General features: G+C 41.8%; 1 protein-coding gene across 9 annotated transcripts in view; it reads left to right on the top strand.

Moving 5' to 3' along the window:
- Positions 1-14,333, top strand: part of Bap170 (Brahma associated protein 170kD) — a 58,572-nt gene extending 44,239 nt beyond the window's left edge. Inside the window, exons 5-17 of one of the 9 annotated variants that reach the window (XM_076809021.1) lie at positions 2,964-3,430; positions 4,362-4,882; positions 5,035-5,420; positions 5,521-5,737; positions 5,823-6,213; positions 7,406-7,702; positions 8,707-8,913; positions 8,977-10,985; positions 11,060-11,219; positions 11,291-11,449; positions 11,733-11,810; positions 12,955-13,046; positions 13,340-14,333. In XM_076809021.1, the coding sequence (XP_076665136.1) occupies positions 2,964-3,430; positions 4,362-4,882; positions 5,035-5,420; positions 5,521-5,737; positions 5,823-6,213; positions 7,406-7,702; positions 8,707-8,913; positions 8,977-10,985; positions 11,060-11,219; positions 11,291-11,449; positions 11,733-11,810; positions 12,955-13,046; positions 13,340-13,460 (5,105 nt within the window). In that variant the 3' untranslated portion in view covers positions 13,461-14,333. Of the gene's footprint in view, positions 1-2,963; positions 3,431-4,361; positions 4,883-5,034; positions 5,421-5,517; positions 5,738-5,822; positions 6,214-7,405; positions 7,703-8,706; positions 8,914-8,976; positions 10,986-11,059; positions 11,220-11,290; positions 11,450-11,732; positions 11,811-12,954; positions 13,047-13,339 lie in introns of all 9 variants that reach the window. The other 8 variants (XM_076809027.1, XM_076809022.1, XM_076809020.1 and 5 more) reach the window with 8 other exon arrangements.
- Positions 14,334-18,578: the final 4,245 nt, after the last annotated feature.

Raw genomic sequence — 18,578 nt, 5'->3', positions numbered from 1 at the left:
GCGATTCGCGATAACATTGCTGCTCCGCAGGCGGTAATCCGTGCTCCTTTCCAGCCTCTTCGAAATGTTTCGAGAGGCCCCGCGCACCGTTAGGAACGATGAGAATTCGTTTCGCATCCGAAGTCCACGTATATACGAGGCACGCGCAATGGACAAACTGTGTCAGCGATTTTATACCGCCTTCTGCCGATTTATAAACTTCCCCGGGACGAACATTCATTTACGATGTAACGGTATTAGAAAAATTGTCTTTTTTTCCCTGGTACTTATTATTAGTTTGAATTGCAACGTATGTCTGAAGACAGTTTGTCAATCAAGGGTAAAAAAAAATTGTGCCAATCATCCGCAGGCGATCGCTACGATTCGCTCGGTTAAAATTGCACGAGCGCTTTCCGCTCGATCGAGGTATTTTCATTGCTCCGTAGAAATCTGACCCTGACCGAGTACAACCTACTTCCACTCGTGATTTGTCGATCACACCAGTTGCGCGGAGCGTCGTCGGTCGCCGCTGCTGTATCTTCTGTTCTTCTTCTCTTTATCGAAGGACCATTTGCATGTTAAATACTCAACGCATATTTATATACAGTATTGGACCTTTATTAAGCTTCTACGGTACGCGATACAAAAGAAGACACCACTTGTCCCGAATTCTATTAAATAAATTACCGATCTTTCTGACCTGCTGCATTTCTTATGAAACAGTGAGAAGGAAGATCAGAGTAGGAATGTCAATCTTTTGCATTTTTACAGCCAGTGACGGATTTAATGGGCGATCATAAAAAATTTATGATTTTATCCAGACGCTGCTTATATTTTTCCTGTTTTTAGTAAACTACCTCTTCGTTCGCCCGAAACAAACGGGCCGCTTGGAACGTTTGCCACCTGGGCCTTTTTCCTTAAGGGGGGAGAGACCACTGTAATGGTCTGAAAAGTAAGGGTGTTTTAGGGAATTTTTTTCAACCAAACAACGCAAGTAAATCAATGTATTGCTTGGTATAGTTAGTATGTACATATCGAAGGGTAAGAAAATTTTTTTTTCAATCAAATTCGTAAATCCGTTTCCTGTATAGGGGAGACCTGGGCTAGATGTTACAGGGGCAGGTTGTTACAAAGCAGTTTAAAGTTTTTTCGCTTGGACTATCACTTAGACGATGAAGTGGTTGATATGTTTCAACCATACACAGTTGTGTATATTGTTTGTTTGTAGTTGGTTCACGCGTTTTCACTTTATTACAGTTTTTTTTTGTGTTTTCGGTACCAATAGTAACTTTTCTCTTTCTACTTCAATCTTTTCTACCGAACAGACAGGTAAATGTATATAAATTAATATTACTACGTTTGAATCAGTGCTCCTATAGCTACAGATTCGTATCAAGAACATAAGAATACACCAAACTGGTATGAACTTATAGCTTTTTATACACAATGGTGTCAACCGGGCATGTCGTCACAGAGGGAAAGGGGCATGTTGTTACATTGTACTTAGTAATTAATTTATTAATTTAACCCTTTAGTTACCACGAGTCACTGTAGTAGCTTCCAGCTAAAACCTAAATAGATTTTATTAAAAAGTTTTAAAAAGGAAACTGATGACGTACAAATAAAAAAAAAACATACAGTCAAGAAAAGGCAGGTGAGAAATAAAACCACCACAAATAATAGACACGAGTCCCCGTATGAAACGGACGACTATAATTAGTGCAACTGATTCGAGTAGTTTTTTTTATTATTTTTAAAATAGATTTTTTATTGTATATTTATTGCAATAGATTCTTACCATTAATAAATATACTTTTGTCCAAGAAGATATAATTATATTACTCATAATAAGCCTCGTTTCGTAAAATTTAATCTTGTAACCCCGCGTTGTGTAACAACTAGCCCCTATTCGGAGCACGTTGATACAACATGTCTCGACCTTCAAAATGGTCTGTTTCAAAGCCATGGTTTTCGTTTAATTACATGCGATAGCGGTCATCGGTAGAGGAAAGAACGTACTTTAAGTGATGGTCACCGATAGTATTGAATATGCAATGCAAAAAAAATAAAATAAAAAAAACTGAAAAATGTAACAACTAGCCCTGGTCTGGGTGCTTGTCGCGTGCTTGTCGCGTTGACTAAAATATTTAGAAACTAGAAGCCTACCTCTATTACGTGACGATCAAAAAAGTCAAAATCGCAAAAAATTACAAAATGGCGGTGCCACTGAAAAAAAATCATGTTTTCGGGGTACAAAATTAGAGAAATGTTGATAAAAAAAAAGAAGCAGGTCGTTAATTGAAAAAAAGCTGATCATTACGTAATAGTAACGAGTTTTCCGTACAATAAATGCTCTTGCTCGTGTCAATTGTACGTATAGTCTTCTCTGTAGACTGTCAAAACGCGGTTGAAAAATGTCGTTCTGAGGAAAACGCGTTCAACGTTCCGCGCGGCTCAGTCGCACGCTTGACACCGCTTCACGGAAAATACTATATCTCTGTAAATTTTGCGAATTTCTTCATAAAATTTGGAGAGAGCATTCTTGAAACGCACGTCTTTCAGCACAGGTAAGAAGGAGAAAATCGTTTTTTTTTTTCGATTTTTTACAGTGGTGTGTCTCCCCCGTTAAATCCGCCACTGTCTGCAACCTTCTGCAGCCCTTCTAATCCTCCTCCAGATTGTGCCTTCAAGTAGACACCCCCGCAATTAATTATCCACGACACTTTAAAAGACTACTGTGCCTCGTTCAGCCCCCCAACAGCGACCCCTCCCAAGTAACATCGCGTGGTGGAGGCCTTTCTTCCCCGTGGCACCGGCCAACCATGACCTTTCGCGGTGAATCGTTGCCATTTTTATAGCGCTCTTAGAGCCACCGAACACTTATCACGACCGATAAGAAACGATCTCGATCTCCCGCGAGTCCTCCGACTTCCAGATGCCACGTTGCGGGCGGAACGTTAATACTGGCTTCCTCTTTCTTGCAGAATCTCTTCGTGATTACAACGGCCTTTCGTCGGACCTCTACAAGCCATCCAATTACGATAAGCTCGCACTGTCTCTTCTCTCGCCGCTTCCAAACGAGCAGGACTTCGCCATCAACGTTTGCACGCTGCTGTCGAACGAGGGCAAGCACATACTGCGCCTGGACAAGTACCCGCGGCTGGTGAACATACTCCTAGCCCACGCCGGCGTGTTCGACTCGCCGGGCACGCGGCAGCTCTTCATCGAGGTCTACTCCCGCGTAAGGAATTACTCCATCAACTCCTTCTGGTCGGACGTCCTCGACTCCCAGGACGTGATCGATCTCACGAACGAGAGGACGTTCATGAAGAAGCCGACCGGCAGGCCGCAGACCTTTTCCAGGCGGAAAATCTTGGAGAAGGAGAAGCAGAACAAAAGCACCGCGCCGACGGAGAACGATGAGGCCTCCACGTCGATGGACGTCGACGGGGTAAGGGCGAAATAATCGAGTACATCGCTCAGCGGATGCTTCTTAGAAAGGAAACTTAACTCGGGCCCGAACGGTCTCGCACAAGGGAACATCCCGAACTGGGAAATTCAAAAAATTCCGAGCTCCGTGAATATGTAGGGGATATTTTCTCCTGACTACAACGCAATTTTTCTTCGCTGCCCAAATTTTATTATTCTCATTTCCCGCTTGTGCGTTATAACTCGTGAATTGTAAAATCTTCTTCTTGCCAAACGATGGATATAATTAAAAGAAGTATCTTTTGTCTTGAAACTTCTTTTCTATTTCTTATAGTTCGCGAGTTATAACACAAACTCGGGAAATAGCCGAATCTTCAGGGGTTGATTTCACCCCCTTCGAGTGAATTTTGCCAGCATACAAAAATTCCGTTGTAATCGAGGGGAGATCCCCTGCATATTCACGAAATTTCAGAATTTCTTGAATTTCAGGGTTCGGGATCTTCTCTTGTCAGTTAACGCTGGAGTATTCAGGCTCCGGTGGGATCAAGTTTTCAAAATTCAAAGCTGCTTGCTTTCTTGGCGCTCCGCTGAAGTGTCAGAATAGTAGAATGCTTTTAAGAGGAGGCTATCGTACTCGCACATTGCCAAGCTTGAGCTAAAATTCCTTCGTAGGGTCCTTTCAACCATAGAGCGAAGTTAAATAGGCTCGATAGATAGAGTAGGAGTTTAATCGGTTACAGTATTTAATGTATTTTACGCTCATAGCAAGGGTGTACTTAACTTTATCCCTGAATAGATAACTGAAAGTTGTTACGGTGGTCTGTTATAGTCTAAGATGAAGTTTAAAATTTCTTGCACTCAGTCCTCTTGACGCATTGTGCCAAGCGAAGTGCTTGTTAGACCATCGTGCAGTTTTGTGTACGGGCTGGTGGAACAAATATGTCTCGTTGTAGTTGCAGGTGCTCCCAGATTGCCCACGATTGGATCCGATGGGATCGCTTCAGGATGAGAACTTAAAAGACCAGAACCAGAACTCGATAAAGTTTGAGGAGGAGGACAGGGATTTGTTCTGTGTGGGGCGAACGTTGGGGACGCAGGACCCATATGGTCAGCGTGTGCTGCAGATAGCATCCATACTACGGAATCTAAGTTTCACCCCAGAGAATGCTGCCGTGCTGGGGAGGAATAGGTGTTTCTTGAGATTCGTACTGCTGTGTGTCAGAGCGAGGTGGAGTAACCTGCACCAGCTCGGCTTCGACATACTAGGGAACATAGCGAATGAAGTTATCTTGAAAGAGGCTGGCGAGAGGATAACAGATGTTGTATTATCATGCGTGGCGAGGGGAATCGAGTCCCAGGACAGGTTTATCGTCATCTCCTGTTTGGAGGTGCTTAATAAAATCAGCCAGCAAGACAGCAACGAGGAGATTGTTACGTTTGGGTTAGAGGACAATGTGTACGAACTCATATGCAGGTGAATATTCTGCAATAAGCTTCGGCGTATTAGCTTCTCGATTTTAAAGGAAATTTAATTTCATTCGTAGCAATATTTTAGTTTGAATGCGAATCACAGTATACAGAGAGAGAGAGAGAGTACGTCATACATGAATTTGTATTTCTTTACAGGTTTTTAGCTCTGAACGACATAGCTCTGTTAGTGTATACCTTGGAATGTTTATATGCTTTGACTTCTCTGGGTGAAAGGCCATGCACTAGCGTCGCGCGGGTACGCGGGGCTATCGACACGTTAGTTGCCCTTGTTACTGTAGAAGCGCAGAGTTATGGACCGAAAGCTTGCATTCTGATGAGAGTGATCGAGACAGTGTCCACCGTAGCGGCGCCGCCGAGCACTCCTCAGAGCACGCCGGTCACCGCTGCCGCTCCAGCGGCGACAGTGTCCCCGTCGGTGCCGCCTACCCCAGCTATAATCACTGCAACGCCAGCTCCCGTTAGCCCGGCGCCTTCGCGACCAACGACTCCAGCTGCGACTGTAACAAAAACTGCAACGCACAGTAAGCGATCGATAGTTTTAAAACGAAGCCCCTTTTATTCCGCTTACCGCAACGTTCGAACGACGCGTGACATTGGTCCGTTTTAATGTGCGTTCAGAAGCAGTGGAGACGAACAATTCGCTTCAACAGCAACACGCGCACCAGCAAATCATACAAGAGAACGAGCAGTTCGCCCTGGGTTGGTTGAGAGCTACCTTCGAGCCCGCGCCAGGTGTGCGCATAGAGCAGGAAGAGTTGTACAAGAAGTACCTTGGCTGCTGCACCAAGATCGGCAGAAGGGGCGTGATCGCTCCGCTTCACTTTCCAAGATGCGTTAGGTAGCTATCGGTACCCCGGCAATCCCACGAGATCGCGTTGCGCTTTGAACATCTACTTATCGCCGTGAATTAATCTCTGTTGCAGATCCGTATTTGGTGGTAGCGTCGGACCAAACCCATTGAAAGGCGAAACAAGTAGCGCTCAGTATTACGAAGGAATCCGAGTACGGGCCACACCTCCCCAAGTAACTTATCCGAGCCAAACTGCGGTTGGGACTAACACAGCTCCAATTCCAGCAGTCAACACAACTCCAGTAAAGGTGCTTCCCGTACAACAGCGTACAATCAAGAGTATAAGTCCTGCTCCTGATAGCACGGCCCTAGACAATCCTGCATCTGGGCCTCCGAAAACTCCCACCCCGGCGTCACCCATCCTGAAAGCCCAATTGTCTGCCCCGCCAAAGCCACCCTCCAGTACTTCGAACACCTCGACTCAATCCCAAAATCCAGTCACGAAGGTTGATTCTAAAAGTCAGGTGGGTCCGAGTCCTAGCTTTCTACCATTCTCTCTCTACCACTCATGACCTTGATTCTTATTTTGGTTATGGTTTCACGGCGCTATTATAATATGGGCTTTCCTTAACAGAATTACATACTTTGCATGCCTTCAATCCTATGTATATCCCATCGCTACACATATGCATGCGGATAAGTAGAAACTATGCACAGTGAAATCCGGCTCGTCGGAACTTCGCTTTCAAATCTATTGGGAGCCGCCCGACGTAGGCGCAGTATCATGGAATTTATCTACTTTATATTTATATAAGTTTCGAACGAGCAGGACTCAACTGTACTTTGAAATATACGATTACATGAACAGGTTTATAAAAGTTTATAAACTAGGGATATTAATTTAAGCACAAATGATTAGCAAGTATATCGATCCTTAGCTACTGTGTGTGATATAAAAATGATCTGATTATAAGCATTGAGATTTTATAACACAGGCAGATTTACTACTTCAAACACTATATTTTATCTCCATTGAACGTTATTTTGTGTTTCGAGGTTCGAACGATTTGCTTGACAAGATTCATCTTTATGTGTACCAAAGCTTACAGTTCTATCCTTTGTATATTTTTTTTTTATCAATAATCGATCGAAGCTGAAAAGTCGTGTTTACTGCATGATTAAAGTAGATTCTGCATTTCCCAAATGTCTACATCTCGGTCGAGATCTCTTTCAAACAGTTGTAATTTGTATCATAGTGTATTGGTACTCTTACTATCTTATATTCTTATAACAAGTGTTCATATCATGCTTAATAATAAATACGATGCCACTACGAAAGAGTGTTTAACTATTATATTATCGATTTCACGAGACACAGAGTCAAATTAATCAGTCTTACTTACGTCTCATCACGTTATAAGTATGGATTCTCGAAATTTCTTTTCCGAACTTTGAGGAACCTCACGGTCAGTATCAAAGTGCGTTCAATACGTTTAAATGAATCATTGATTCGCGGTAAGGCATACTTGTAGAGCAAGCATCTCATTGTATCAGACATTGAAACGAATCTATTAAACTGTATGTAGGCACTTGTATATACATCTTTGTAATTTTGATTTGAACGTAAATAAATACTCTCACTTAATAATATTTTTATTGCCACGCAATGCACTGTGATGATATCGTATTTACGTTATGACAACTACTGTTGACTAGGTGTCAGTATCGCATCCGCATCTGAGTCAGGCGCTGCTGTCCAGCGGGTCGCAACAGCAGCAGCAAGTGCAGCAACAGTCACAGATTATCCAGGTAGTTGCAAAGGAAGATAATCGAAGTGGTACTACATCCAGTTCCATAATAAAAAGCCTCCTGGCTACTAAGGTAACGGTCAGCAGCGACTGCATGCCCAGTACTGCTGCGACTTGTGTGTCTACCCCTACTGCCTGTGTAACAAACACTACTGCTAGCATCGCATCCAGCATCAGTGCCAACCAGCTAATAACCAGCAACCAGGTATCATTGTTGTACATTAACAATGAAAAGTGTAGTACCTTTCTTTTCTGTTTTTATTCTGTAGGTTACTGAGTTTCGTATAATTTATTTGATAGTGATCTTGTCTAGTGAAATCAGTTTCTCGTGGTAAACTAATTCTCTCAATAGTGCATTGGGAAAGAATCGAGATTGAAAAGAACTTGTAGATTGTAGGACGATTGGAGAAATAGTTTCCTCGTATGGGGAATTTATACGAAAGTAGATCTTACGAAGCGAAGCATGTTTGCTTCATTTGGGGAATGTTAGTTTAAAATAAGTTATTTGTTTAAGGCAGTGAAGTATATCCCAGTTGAGCATTATTCGAATAAATTTTTATTCGAATGATCTCAAATAAGATTTGCGAATAAAACGAAGTTATTTGAGAATAACGAATAATATTAAAATAATATTGTTAATTTAACATTTTAATTTTATATTATTAGAATTAAAAATTATTCGTTATTCTCGAATAACTGTATTTTGTTCGAAATTTTTATTCGAATATCTTCATTTTGCTCACAAAATACAAATTTATTCGAATAATGCCCAACTCTGAGATATATTCATACAAGGGGCAGTAGTTTATTACAGGAGAAATATTTTACAGGCTAAGATCTCACTTGAAAGTATTTTGCGAGTGTATGTTTTGTCGAATTTGTATTTTGAGTTTGCGTTTCGAGGAGACACGGATCTCCGTTTTTGGTAATATGATTTTGATCTGGAACGCGAATTTGCGTGAAACTATCTCCGTTTCACTCGTGTTGATTGTTTACCTTACACCTGGAAGTTTTAAAGTAATACTTAACAAAATTATTAGTTTTCAATTGAAGATAATAATATTTTGTATTGCACTAACAAAAGCATGGTGTTTTCAAGATTGAAATTATTTCCCCCCGTTGCGAGTTAAAGAAATATGAAGTACAAGTAGAGATTCTCTGAAATACCAACGAATCTGTTGCCCGACCTAAATGCTCCTAATTTCATAGGTTGCGCAACGCCAACAGCAGCAGAGGTTACTGCAGCAACAATTAACTAATATATCACAAGCTCCTGCGACCACAATCACTACATCAACAATACTCCCAAAGACACCTGTCAACTCGAAACAAAAGCCAGCTATTACACCCATTCCTGCCAAAAAGATACAAAGGCTTAACGGAGCCAAGTTTGTTATGACTAACAACTGTGACAAGGTATGATATATTCTTCTCAAAGAAAGCTATTAAAAAATTCTTGCCCCATAGTTGTCAAATAAGATTCTTGTATTTCAGACTGAAGTAAATGATAATGAAAACGTCAACCAAATCGCAATATCGACCTCTTCCACCGCGGTCTTGAACTCGACGGAAAATCACATATCGTCAACCATAAAAGTGTGTCGGCCTCCAACCACAATCGCAACTAGCATGAACAAGACGAATCAACGCTCCACTTGCACGTCGATTGCCGAGGACTCCGATTCTACCAACAACTCTCTAGCCTCCAGCAGTGGCATAGGCGGTAGCAGGGATTGTTCCGGCGTCGGTGTCGAGGAGGACAACTCCCTAACGAGTTTCGAAGGAATCCTCTTGAACGGCGCGCCGAGCAACATGGACATCGACGCGCAGGACGATGGTTCCTCGAAAGACTCGTCCAGCGTGACTTGTAAAGAGAAGCCTCTGCAGAGTATGATGCTGGCGGATCTGCTAGAGAGGAAGGTCGAGAAGGAGCCCATCCTGAACGGCGTTCTAGGGAAGAATTCGATCAACGAGAAAGGGATGGACCTAGTGGAGAACCACATTAAGAAAGTACTAAAAGAATCTCCTAGCGACATTAAGCTAAAAGTAGAAGTAGAGGAGGGTAACGTAATGAAGACCGAAGTGTCCGAGGACACCTTGATCGAGGCACCTAGGGGGATAAAGAGAGCGGCCAGCGACGCAGATGAGATGGACGTGAAGAAGGTGAAGTACTCAAACGGAACGATGTCGCCGGACCCAGCTGCCGACTCCACGACCGCCGAATCCACAGTCTCGAGTATTAAGTCTGAGGAACAAGACGATGATAAGGATAGTGAAAAGGCGACCGTCTCGTCTACCGCTGCGAACCTTTACGCTGCCCTGGCTGCGGATTGTATAGAGGATGAAATCGACCTTGACGAGAACGTTAATGTAAATATTAAGGAAGAACCTCCTTCTCTTCCGGCGATAAAGCAGGAGCCCCACATATTCGTCAATCAAATCAATCAGCAGCAGTCACAGGCGCAACAATCTCAGCAGCAATTGCAGCAGCAACAACAATTACAGCAGCAGCAGCAACAGCAGCAGCAGCAGCAGTTACAACAGCAGAAGCTTCAGCAGCAACAATTGCAACAGCAGCAGCAATTGCAGCAGCAGCAATTACAGCAGCAGCAATTGCAGCAGCAGCAATTACAGCAGCAGCAGTTGCAGCAGCAACAGTTACAGCAGCAGCAGCAACAACTGATCGTCACGGCTCCCAGGCAGATAGTAGTGCAACAGACGATCCAGCCGAACAATCAAGTGATAATACCAGCTGCGTCGGTGAAAGGGAGGCAAGCACAGCCCCAGCCGCAGGTTTTATTACAGCAGGGAGCTGGCGGTCAATTACAGTATGTCGTCTCTGGCGGCGTTCCCGGTCAGAATTACGTTCTCGCTCAGCCGCAGACGACGCTGGTGCAGGGCCAGGCGCAGACGGTTCTCGTGGCGCAGACGACCCAGCAACAGGGAACGGGCGCGAAGACCATCATTATCCTGCAGCCTCAAGCCGCTGCACAGCCGACCCAGCAGAAAATGGTGGCGGTCACGCCTCAGGGACAGCAAGTGGTCGTTACGCAAGTTTCGCGCCCCATCCTGCAGAGCCCCGCCCTCGGCAATATACCCCCGCCGCTCGTCCCGACGTCAGGCACAATCCCGCAAACTTCCATAATAGTGAACAGTTCGGTAGCGCAAACGAATCCAAACACAGTGACAGTGACGATCCCCGCGATGGCCCAGCAGACGCCGGTGTCGACGAGCGTGCCGTCGAGGGTGGTCACGCCCACCCCGGCGTCCACCCCGCCGCCAACCAGACCCACCACGCCCCACCAAGCGGCCGCGACCCACGGCCTGGCCGCCAAACAGCCGGCGAAGCTTATAAAGACTGTCAGTTCCTCCACCTCCACGGACCCAGAATCCAAGCCGTCTACGAGTCAGAATCCACCGGAGAACAAAACTATCACGATAAAGATCGATCCCAATGCCTACCTGTGCGAATGGCGGGGATGCTTAAGGTAAGCGGGTTCGAGGTAGATTTAAGAGCGAGGAGGAAAGAAGCAACGTTTAAATTCTGCTGTTGCATCCACAGGCAATTCAAAACGCCGCACGAGGTTTACCTCCACGTGTGCGAGGCGCATTGTCCCACCGGTGGGGAGGAGATCTTGTGTCTTTGGGCGAGTTGCGACGCCTTGAAGAGGCGTAGGTTCTCCCTAATGACGCATTTGTACGATAGGCATTGTAACGCGGAAGTAAGTAGAATGTTACTTGTTCGATGCGTTGGTAGTTTGGTGGGTTTAACTGACGATTGAACGTTTCACAGACCATGTCGATGAGAAGGAAACAGTTAACGGTAACCGGGAAGACGGAGGTTTCCACGCTGACGCCGCCAGCTCCTCACCACCCTGGATATGCGCCGAACGCAGCATTCCATGCCATCAAGCGGCACGCTCTGGAGTTCGTGAATCCGAAGGAACTGATGGTTAGTAGTGCTTTCATACCCATCGCGTACTTAGTCTAGCCATACACAGTAAGCTGAGCGGTAAATTTGACAAGAAGGGACACAAAGCACTTCTCTGTTATGGTGATAACATAAGCTGAATATAGTACACGAGACAGCATAAGAATAGCGCGAGAGATAGAGGGCGTATCTGTAATCTGCGTCGATATAGTGTTGGAGAATCCTTTATAGTCCCCCCAATGGCTCTTGAAGTTAATCGAGTTTTGTTAATGTAATGAAATTTCTTATTCTCTTGGCGAAGCAGCAAAGGCCGACCAAGCCCGCTGCAGCCACCTCAAGCTCTTCTTCCCCCAGACCTGGGCAAAATCCTCCACCAGAACAGGTAAAAAACGTGTTGAAAGTTGAACAAAAAGGGATTCATTGATTTTTCACACAGCCACAGCCCCTGTGCGCTGTTCCTGCCGCCTACCTTTTTTTGCGCTTTATTTCCTTTTTGTTTTCGCACCGTGCTGGTTCTGTTTTATTTACTTATTTTTTTTTTTTACCTTTTTTTAACTCTCAATCAATTCTTAATCTTTGTGTTTCTGATTATTACGTATATTTTTTGGCATGGAGTTCATTTTATTCTCATTTCGTAGCTAGCGCAGCTGTAATTTTATGTGTTCATTACGCAGTTGAAGTGTTCACAATGGACAGGGTGTTGGTATAATGTTTTACTCTTAAGCAGCATAACTTGTAGTGTATTTGTTGTGCTTACGAGATAGGAGTCACTCGAGACGTAAATTTCTCACTTGAGAGTTTAACTCAGGGATCCAACGGACCCACATTTATGCTTACAACTGAATATAAGAATTTGTATATTTCGTGCGCTAGCAGGAAAGATCCGAGGGAAGCATTTTAGGGCGTTAGATTGATTAGCATTAGTTAAAGCATTAGCGTATAGTCACGTAATTGTATCAGTTTATAACTGTTATTGCGATAATAAGTTTGCCTTGTAAATAAGATAGGTGGTAATGAGAATTCTGAAATATCGTTCGCTGTTATACTCTGTAATTCACACTTCAAGATGCGATTTCAAGCGAAAGTAATTTTCTTTCCATCTTCCCGTAGCATGCTGTACAATTGATTTATTTTACAACGAATTGTTTTCTATTATCACCATTGGAAATGTATAAATTCGGTATATTATAGCTTTAAGTAAGTTTCTTGGTGCTTATCGCATCGCGACGTATATAGTATGGAAAGTCAGTATTTTCTGTACTGAATCATATAATCTATTTGTATACGACATTATCGTCTAAATCAGTGTTTCCATTTTGTTTTCACAGCTATAGTTTACTAATGGTTAATGCTACTGCAACTAATTAATTCGAATACCATTAAATAATTGCCACATTTGTGTATAAATTACATTTGTTCCTAGTGTTAATCAGAAGTGTGACTAGTTGACTCTATACATTTTATCTTAATACGTGATCTACATTTCGATGCCTCGAGATCTAAAGTACTTTACACTTTCTCAACAGGACGACAACGAAGGTCCAGTGACTAAAAGTATTCGCTTGACAGCAGCTCTTATTCTCAGAAACCTAGTCATATATTCAACGCATGGCAGAAGGTAAAGTCTTGTTTTAAGCTACTTATTAACTAAGTCTGATAAGTCTATAATAATTGAAATTAGGGTCGGTGCGAGGTGGGTTCAACGCATTCGCGTTAAATTTTGCAGGGCCTCTATGCATAGATATTTATTATTATAAAATTTAGAGAAAGTTCACGTCAGCCCCGATTGGAATACATTTTAATCCCTTCGCAGTTTAGTGACAATCCTCCTTTACCGTACTTACTTTAGCATTTTATTCGACCATATAAAAGCGATTTGATATCCATATACGTATCTTCTTTTTTTTCCAGGCATCTTAGAGCATACGAACCGCACTTGGCAGGTGTGGCATTAAGTAATGTCGAATCATCGAGAACAATCGCACAAGTTCTGTACGATATGAACGATCAAAGCAGTAGTAGCCATAGGTGACCTCTTGAATCGGGCCTCTAAATGAAAGCTCTTTGATGTGTCGTGTGAGCACCGATCAACCTGTTCATTTTGAATTCTAGTGTGAAAGTGAGAGGGGCGGGGCAGAGAAGTCTATATATATATTTATATAAATATATATATATAAATATATATATATATATACACAAATGAATGTAAGATACGAGATCTGCAATTCATTTGCGAAAAGTGTGCTCTTGTGTGTTAACTAAAAGAGAACGGGAATGGTCAAGTGAGCGAGCGAGAGAGAGAGAGAGAGAAAGAGAGAGAGAGAGAGATTGAGGGGTGATGTACTAAGGAAGAGGGGAGATACGGCAATGTTCCATATATTATTAAAAGAGGCCTATAAACTTACTAGGCAAGCCGATTTGCCGACTTAGACTATAAAATAATGTACTGTAAACTAGTAAAACACGAACGAAAGACAGTAGTAGTTTGAAGTGGTGCAGAGATCAGTGATAAAAAATGATGAAAAGAAAATGAAACGGACGACATGAAGAAGGAAGAAACAAAAAACGAGATATTTCAAATTTAATATTAATATTTATTTTCTCAACAAGAAGCGGAAGAAATGTTTTTAGTAATCGTGTACAAAAAAAAATGGGGGCGAAGAAAAAATACTTTATGGACGTTATAGTTAATTACAATCAATATTATATGATTATTATATTATATTATTATTATTAATTATTATTAATATTATTATTATTGTATTTTTTTCATAAGTCACCAAGAAAACCTAGATTGTAAAGAAACCTTTTTATGAAATGTATTTGTTAGGACTTTATCATTTGCTTATAATTGCATATTGCAATTACATGGCTATATATACATTATCGTCTCTCTTTGTTTTTATTATCGAGTAATAATTCTTACGGTCGGAACGTTGGTAATAAGGCATCGCACATAGAGTTTAATGAATGTACGTCATTGGCATATACCGGCCGAGAATCCGTCGTGAATCTAACATAAGTGATTCTTCTGCTTTTAGATCAGTTTTAGCTCAACGGAAAAACCCTACCTAGCTGTGGTTCTTCGACTCTTCAGTGACTTATCAGATACTCGTGTAGGGAAAATCTTTTATACCTTTTTCGACTTACATTAGCGTCTCGCGTTCCTCCGAACGGATCGTTTCCCCGATTTACTCTTGTCGTCCGCACTGTACAGGTTGCCTGGGAACCAACATATACAGACTCAAATGGTCAACAATGAAAGTCACGGAAATAAATGAAAAGGTTCTGATAAACATTGGTCTCCGTGTCGAGTGTATTGCGAAGCTTAAAAATATCTTTCCACTGAAAACTTATGAAGATTATTCCGTGCCATTTATATTTATTAAGACCCTTTGCGTTCATTTTCACGATCTCTGTTGTACACTTGAGTTTCCACTCGGTTCCGAGGCAACTTGTAAAAAAAAACAAGCCCAGTTCTGCGTTCAGTAGTAAAAGCCAGAGAAAACGACAGGAATCATCCACGAAACTGCACTTCGGTTCGATCGAGTTGGCCGATGAAATTATCTCGCTTGCGAGCTGTCTATTGTAAACACGCAGGTGTAAGTATACCTCTTACTTGGAGTCTTATATTGGAATCAGGAAGGGCCTAAACGTCGTTCAAGCCAGTGTATTTGAAATTTTCAGAAAGAGGGAGGGAAACGATAGGACGCACTTCTCCAGCTGGGAAAACGTTTCCACTTATATTCCGTTTCAACGTTCATTAATTTCACTTTACGATACAAACCTCCTCTGACCAGCGCATGGATTGGATATCAATACCGAAAATCGCAGTTGTAGAACTTCTGATAACAGGACAAGTTAATCAAAGCGGCACGTGCTAGCCACAGGCGCACTTCGTGTTTCTTTATGAGATTGGAAAGGCAACGTTCGAACAATCATTCGCTTCGAGATTCTTTTTTACCCTGGACGGATGACGTTTCTAACGAAGCGAGCAAACGGGAAGGAACTTTTCGCACGCGATGCATCTGAATATTTTCGGAAACGCCGATTCTCGTATGCAAGAGATCTTTAAGTTGATGTATAAAAGGGAGGCGAAGATTTTAGGGAAGAAGTCTACCATGAAATGGTAATTTCGGTTGTTCTGCGAAGTAGAGTGAATGAGAAGAAAAAAATCGACCAAATTCTCCTGTTTCTTTCTTGTGGTTTGTAATCGTTCGGATTCGTTGTGAATTCGCGTGAATTGTCCCATTTTGTTTTCACGTTCCTCGGAACGATCTTTACGTTTGTCCTCGGATGTCACGGATTATACTTCGCAAGGATGATTTTGCATTTATAATAATAGGTGTCGTTCGTCGAGCTACCAAGGTACTCGGGCGGGGGTCGCAAGTTTACGGTTAAGACGATCATATTAAATAAAAGTAAAAGGGAAAAAAACTATATATATAAATATGTAATTATAAATATTTGTACATAATGCCTGTATTTCGTTCACGATGTTAAACGAGCTGTGTATAAATTTTCTTAAAGGGTGTAAGATTAAAACGTCTGGGCGAAGGAAAGTGAGAAAGTTCTGTATTATAATAGGGTTAATGACAAGACGTAGGAGTTGCAAGGTAATGAGTCGTTTTTGTAATTAATCGAACCGATTACGCGTAGCGGACGTTGAGAGAAAGAGTGAGAGAGAGAGAAAGGGAGAGAGTGAGAGTGAGAAAGAGAAAAAGAAACTGGCTGGTACCGATTATTGTAACGAAGAATCTATAAACAAGCATCGTTAAACTTGTAAAACACGATGAAACTCGTGTGAGCCTCTATTATGTATTTTATATATAAATTATACACACATACATGTATATATAAAATACATATTACAAGTATACATATATACATAAATCAAATCGAATAGCTGAACGTTTAGGACGAAGAGAAATCTTACGAGAGGCTTTTTATTTTTATTATTTGTAATTACCTAGTTTACATGTTCAACGTTTCGTACGATCATCGAGATCATAAACGTATGTGTAAAGGAATAAAAGAATGATATAATAAATTACTAAATACGAAGGAGAACTATTAAAACTGAACATGCAAGAATCGATTGGACACATTTATTCTTCTGTGTGCGCTCAATGTCGAAGCGAGTAATCGCGGTGTACCTGAACAGATTCAGTCGATCGGTAATTATTCTCAGTTTAAGCTACCGGGGTTAGCAATATGCCGGGGTACAAAATAATCCTTCGGGGTTGTTCGCAGGAAATTTGAAAACAGGTATATAATTTAGATCGAACACAGATTTGTTTTCGTCATGTAACCAAATCACGTCTTTATTAATTCAGCAGTAGAAATATAAAAGTAATACAATAAAATATGGTATTCCCTTATGATATCAGTCACGCGTACAATACAATAACAATTGGTTTTAAATACAGTCTTCCAATTTGTCAGTTTAAGATTTACAATTCCGAGTATTCTATCGCAAGGCTATGTCTACAAAAATGTCACGCGTCATTTAGAGATTTTATAGTTGCGTCTCAAAGTATTAAATGCCAACTCTTGGTACGATAATATATAAACTCGCTCATTTTTTTTCAATTAATATTGTGCCCCATAAATTTACAAAACTATGACTCACAGTTGTACTCGGGCTTCGCCCAAAGATAACTAGACTTCGTTACTTATAGAAACACTTTACTTAAAAGCTAGAACCTTACAATTTTTACTCTAACTCAATATACAGGCTCCTGGCCTCATAGCTTCGCTGTAATTTTCTAAATCCTCTCTATTGTTAAACGTAACACAAGAAATCGAGGTGGCGGTTGTGATATACAAATTGGACGACTGCGTGCAAACAGTCGCCAATAAATCTGATACTTCGCGACCTTTCGTCGCCTGCTTTGCAGACTCGTCGCGACTATCTTTGTCGGACTCGCCGTATCTCTCTACTTTACACGTTACAGATTTCAATTGCCTGAACACAGTGGGTATCTGCACTTTACGCCTCGACGATCTACATTTCACCGATTCCTGATCACACGTACACGAACCAATAATGCATTTCGGTCTGAAGTTCGTGAACTCCGATTTTTTGTACTTTGACTTTAAATGTGTGTTATTTAGACCTCTCGTCAAAAGCAGCATAACGATAGTTTTCTCTTGAGAGGTTGAGCATTCTCCCTTATCGCTCGCGCTCGTTAAATTAACCGTATCTTCCTTCTTCCTTAAAGGAGAACATATTAATTCGTTTAACTGAGTTTTCTTAGCTTTCAATTGCAAATTTCCATCGCGCAGGGAGTTGTTCTCTTTACAACACGGCATGCAACGAAGAGTTTCTTTCTCTCTCGGCAAGTTTACCCTTTTAGGCGTTGACGCAGCGATTGGTCTGAGATTGGAATGATTAAAAGTAAAGGACGACATAGACCTTACACACTGGTTTGGTAGATTTGGTATTCTACTTAAATTATTAATATTAGAGTGCTTTAAGTATCTATGATGATTTTGTGAGTTCCTATCAGCGCTACTTTTGGTATCGGAATCGACAAACTGTTCTTTATAATTCTTACTCTCTTTCGCAACCTCCTTTATGTACACCCTTTTCTTATCGCTCTTCTGGAGAGCCGTGTCTCGGTTTTTAACTTCTCGGGATTCAGAGTTGCTTTCAGATTTCGCAGGCGTATCCTGTACACATTTTATGTAATTGATATCGTCCTGACTAGGCTCTTGTGTACAGATATTTTCCTTCTCCGGCTCCTGTGTAATTCTGTCTCTTTGTTGCTTATTATGGCCTCTTTCAGGAGACGGAGAAGCGATGAGCTTCTCGTTCGCTTTTCTCTTGATCTTTATGTTCCTGTTCATGATCATTAGCTGTTCTTCCAGAGTTCTCGTATGCTCCTTGATTTCCATTAACATTCTTATCAACTCTGCCGACACGAGGGAATTATGATTAAAGTCTGACACTGTTCTTCCAATCTTTGCATTTCTGTAACCGCGATCTATATTTTGACATCTTACATTCCGACACTGGTCGTGTTGAAGACCGTGTTCCATTAGGGTTTTATCATTCAATCTCTTCGTCCTCCCTAGAATATTTTGCAGCGTATCCAAAGTAGTATCTACTGTACACGCAGGTTTCTCTTCAGGCTTGCTGCAATGG

The sequence above is a fragment of the Andrena cerasifolii genome, chromosome 3 (genome assembly GCF_050908995.1).
Source record: "Andrena cerasifolii isolate SP2316 chromosome 3, iyAndCera1_principal, whole genome shotgun sequence".
NCBI classification, from domain to species: domain Eukaryota; kingdom Metazoa; phylum Arthropoda; class Insecta; order Hymenoptera; family Andrenidae; genus Andrena; species Andrena cerasifolii.
The sequence above is the reverse complement of the archived record's forward strand: the minus strand, read 5'-3'. Positions and strand labels throughout refer to the sequence as shown.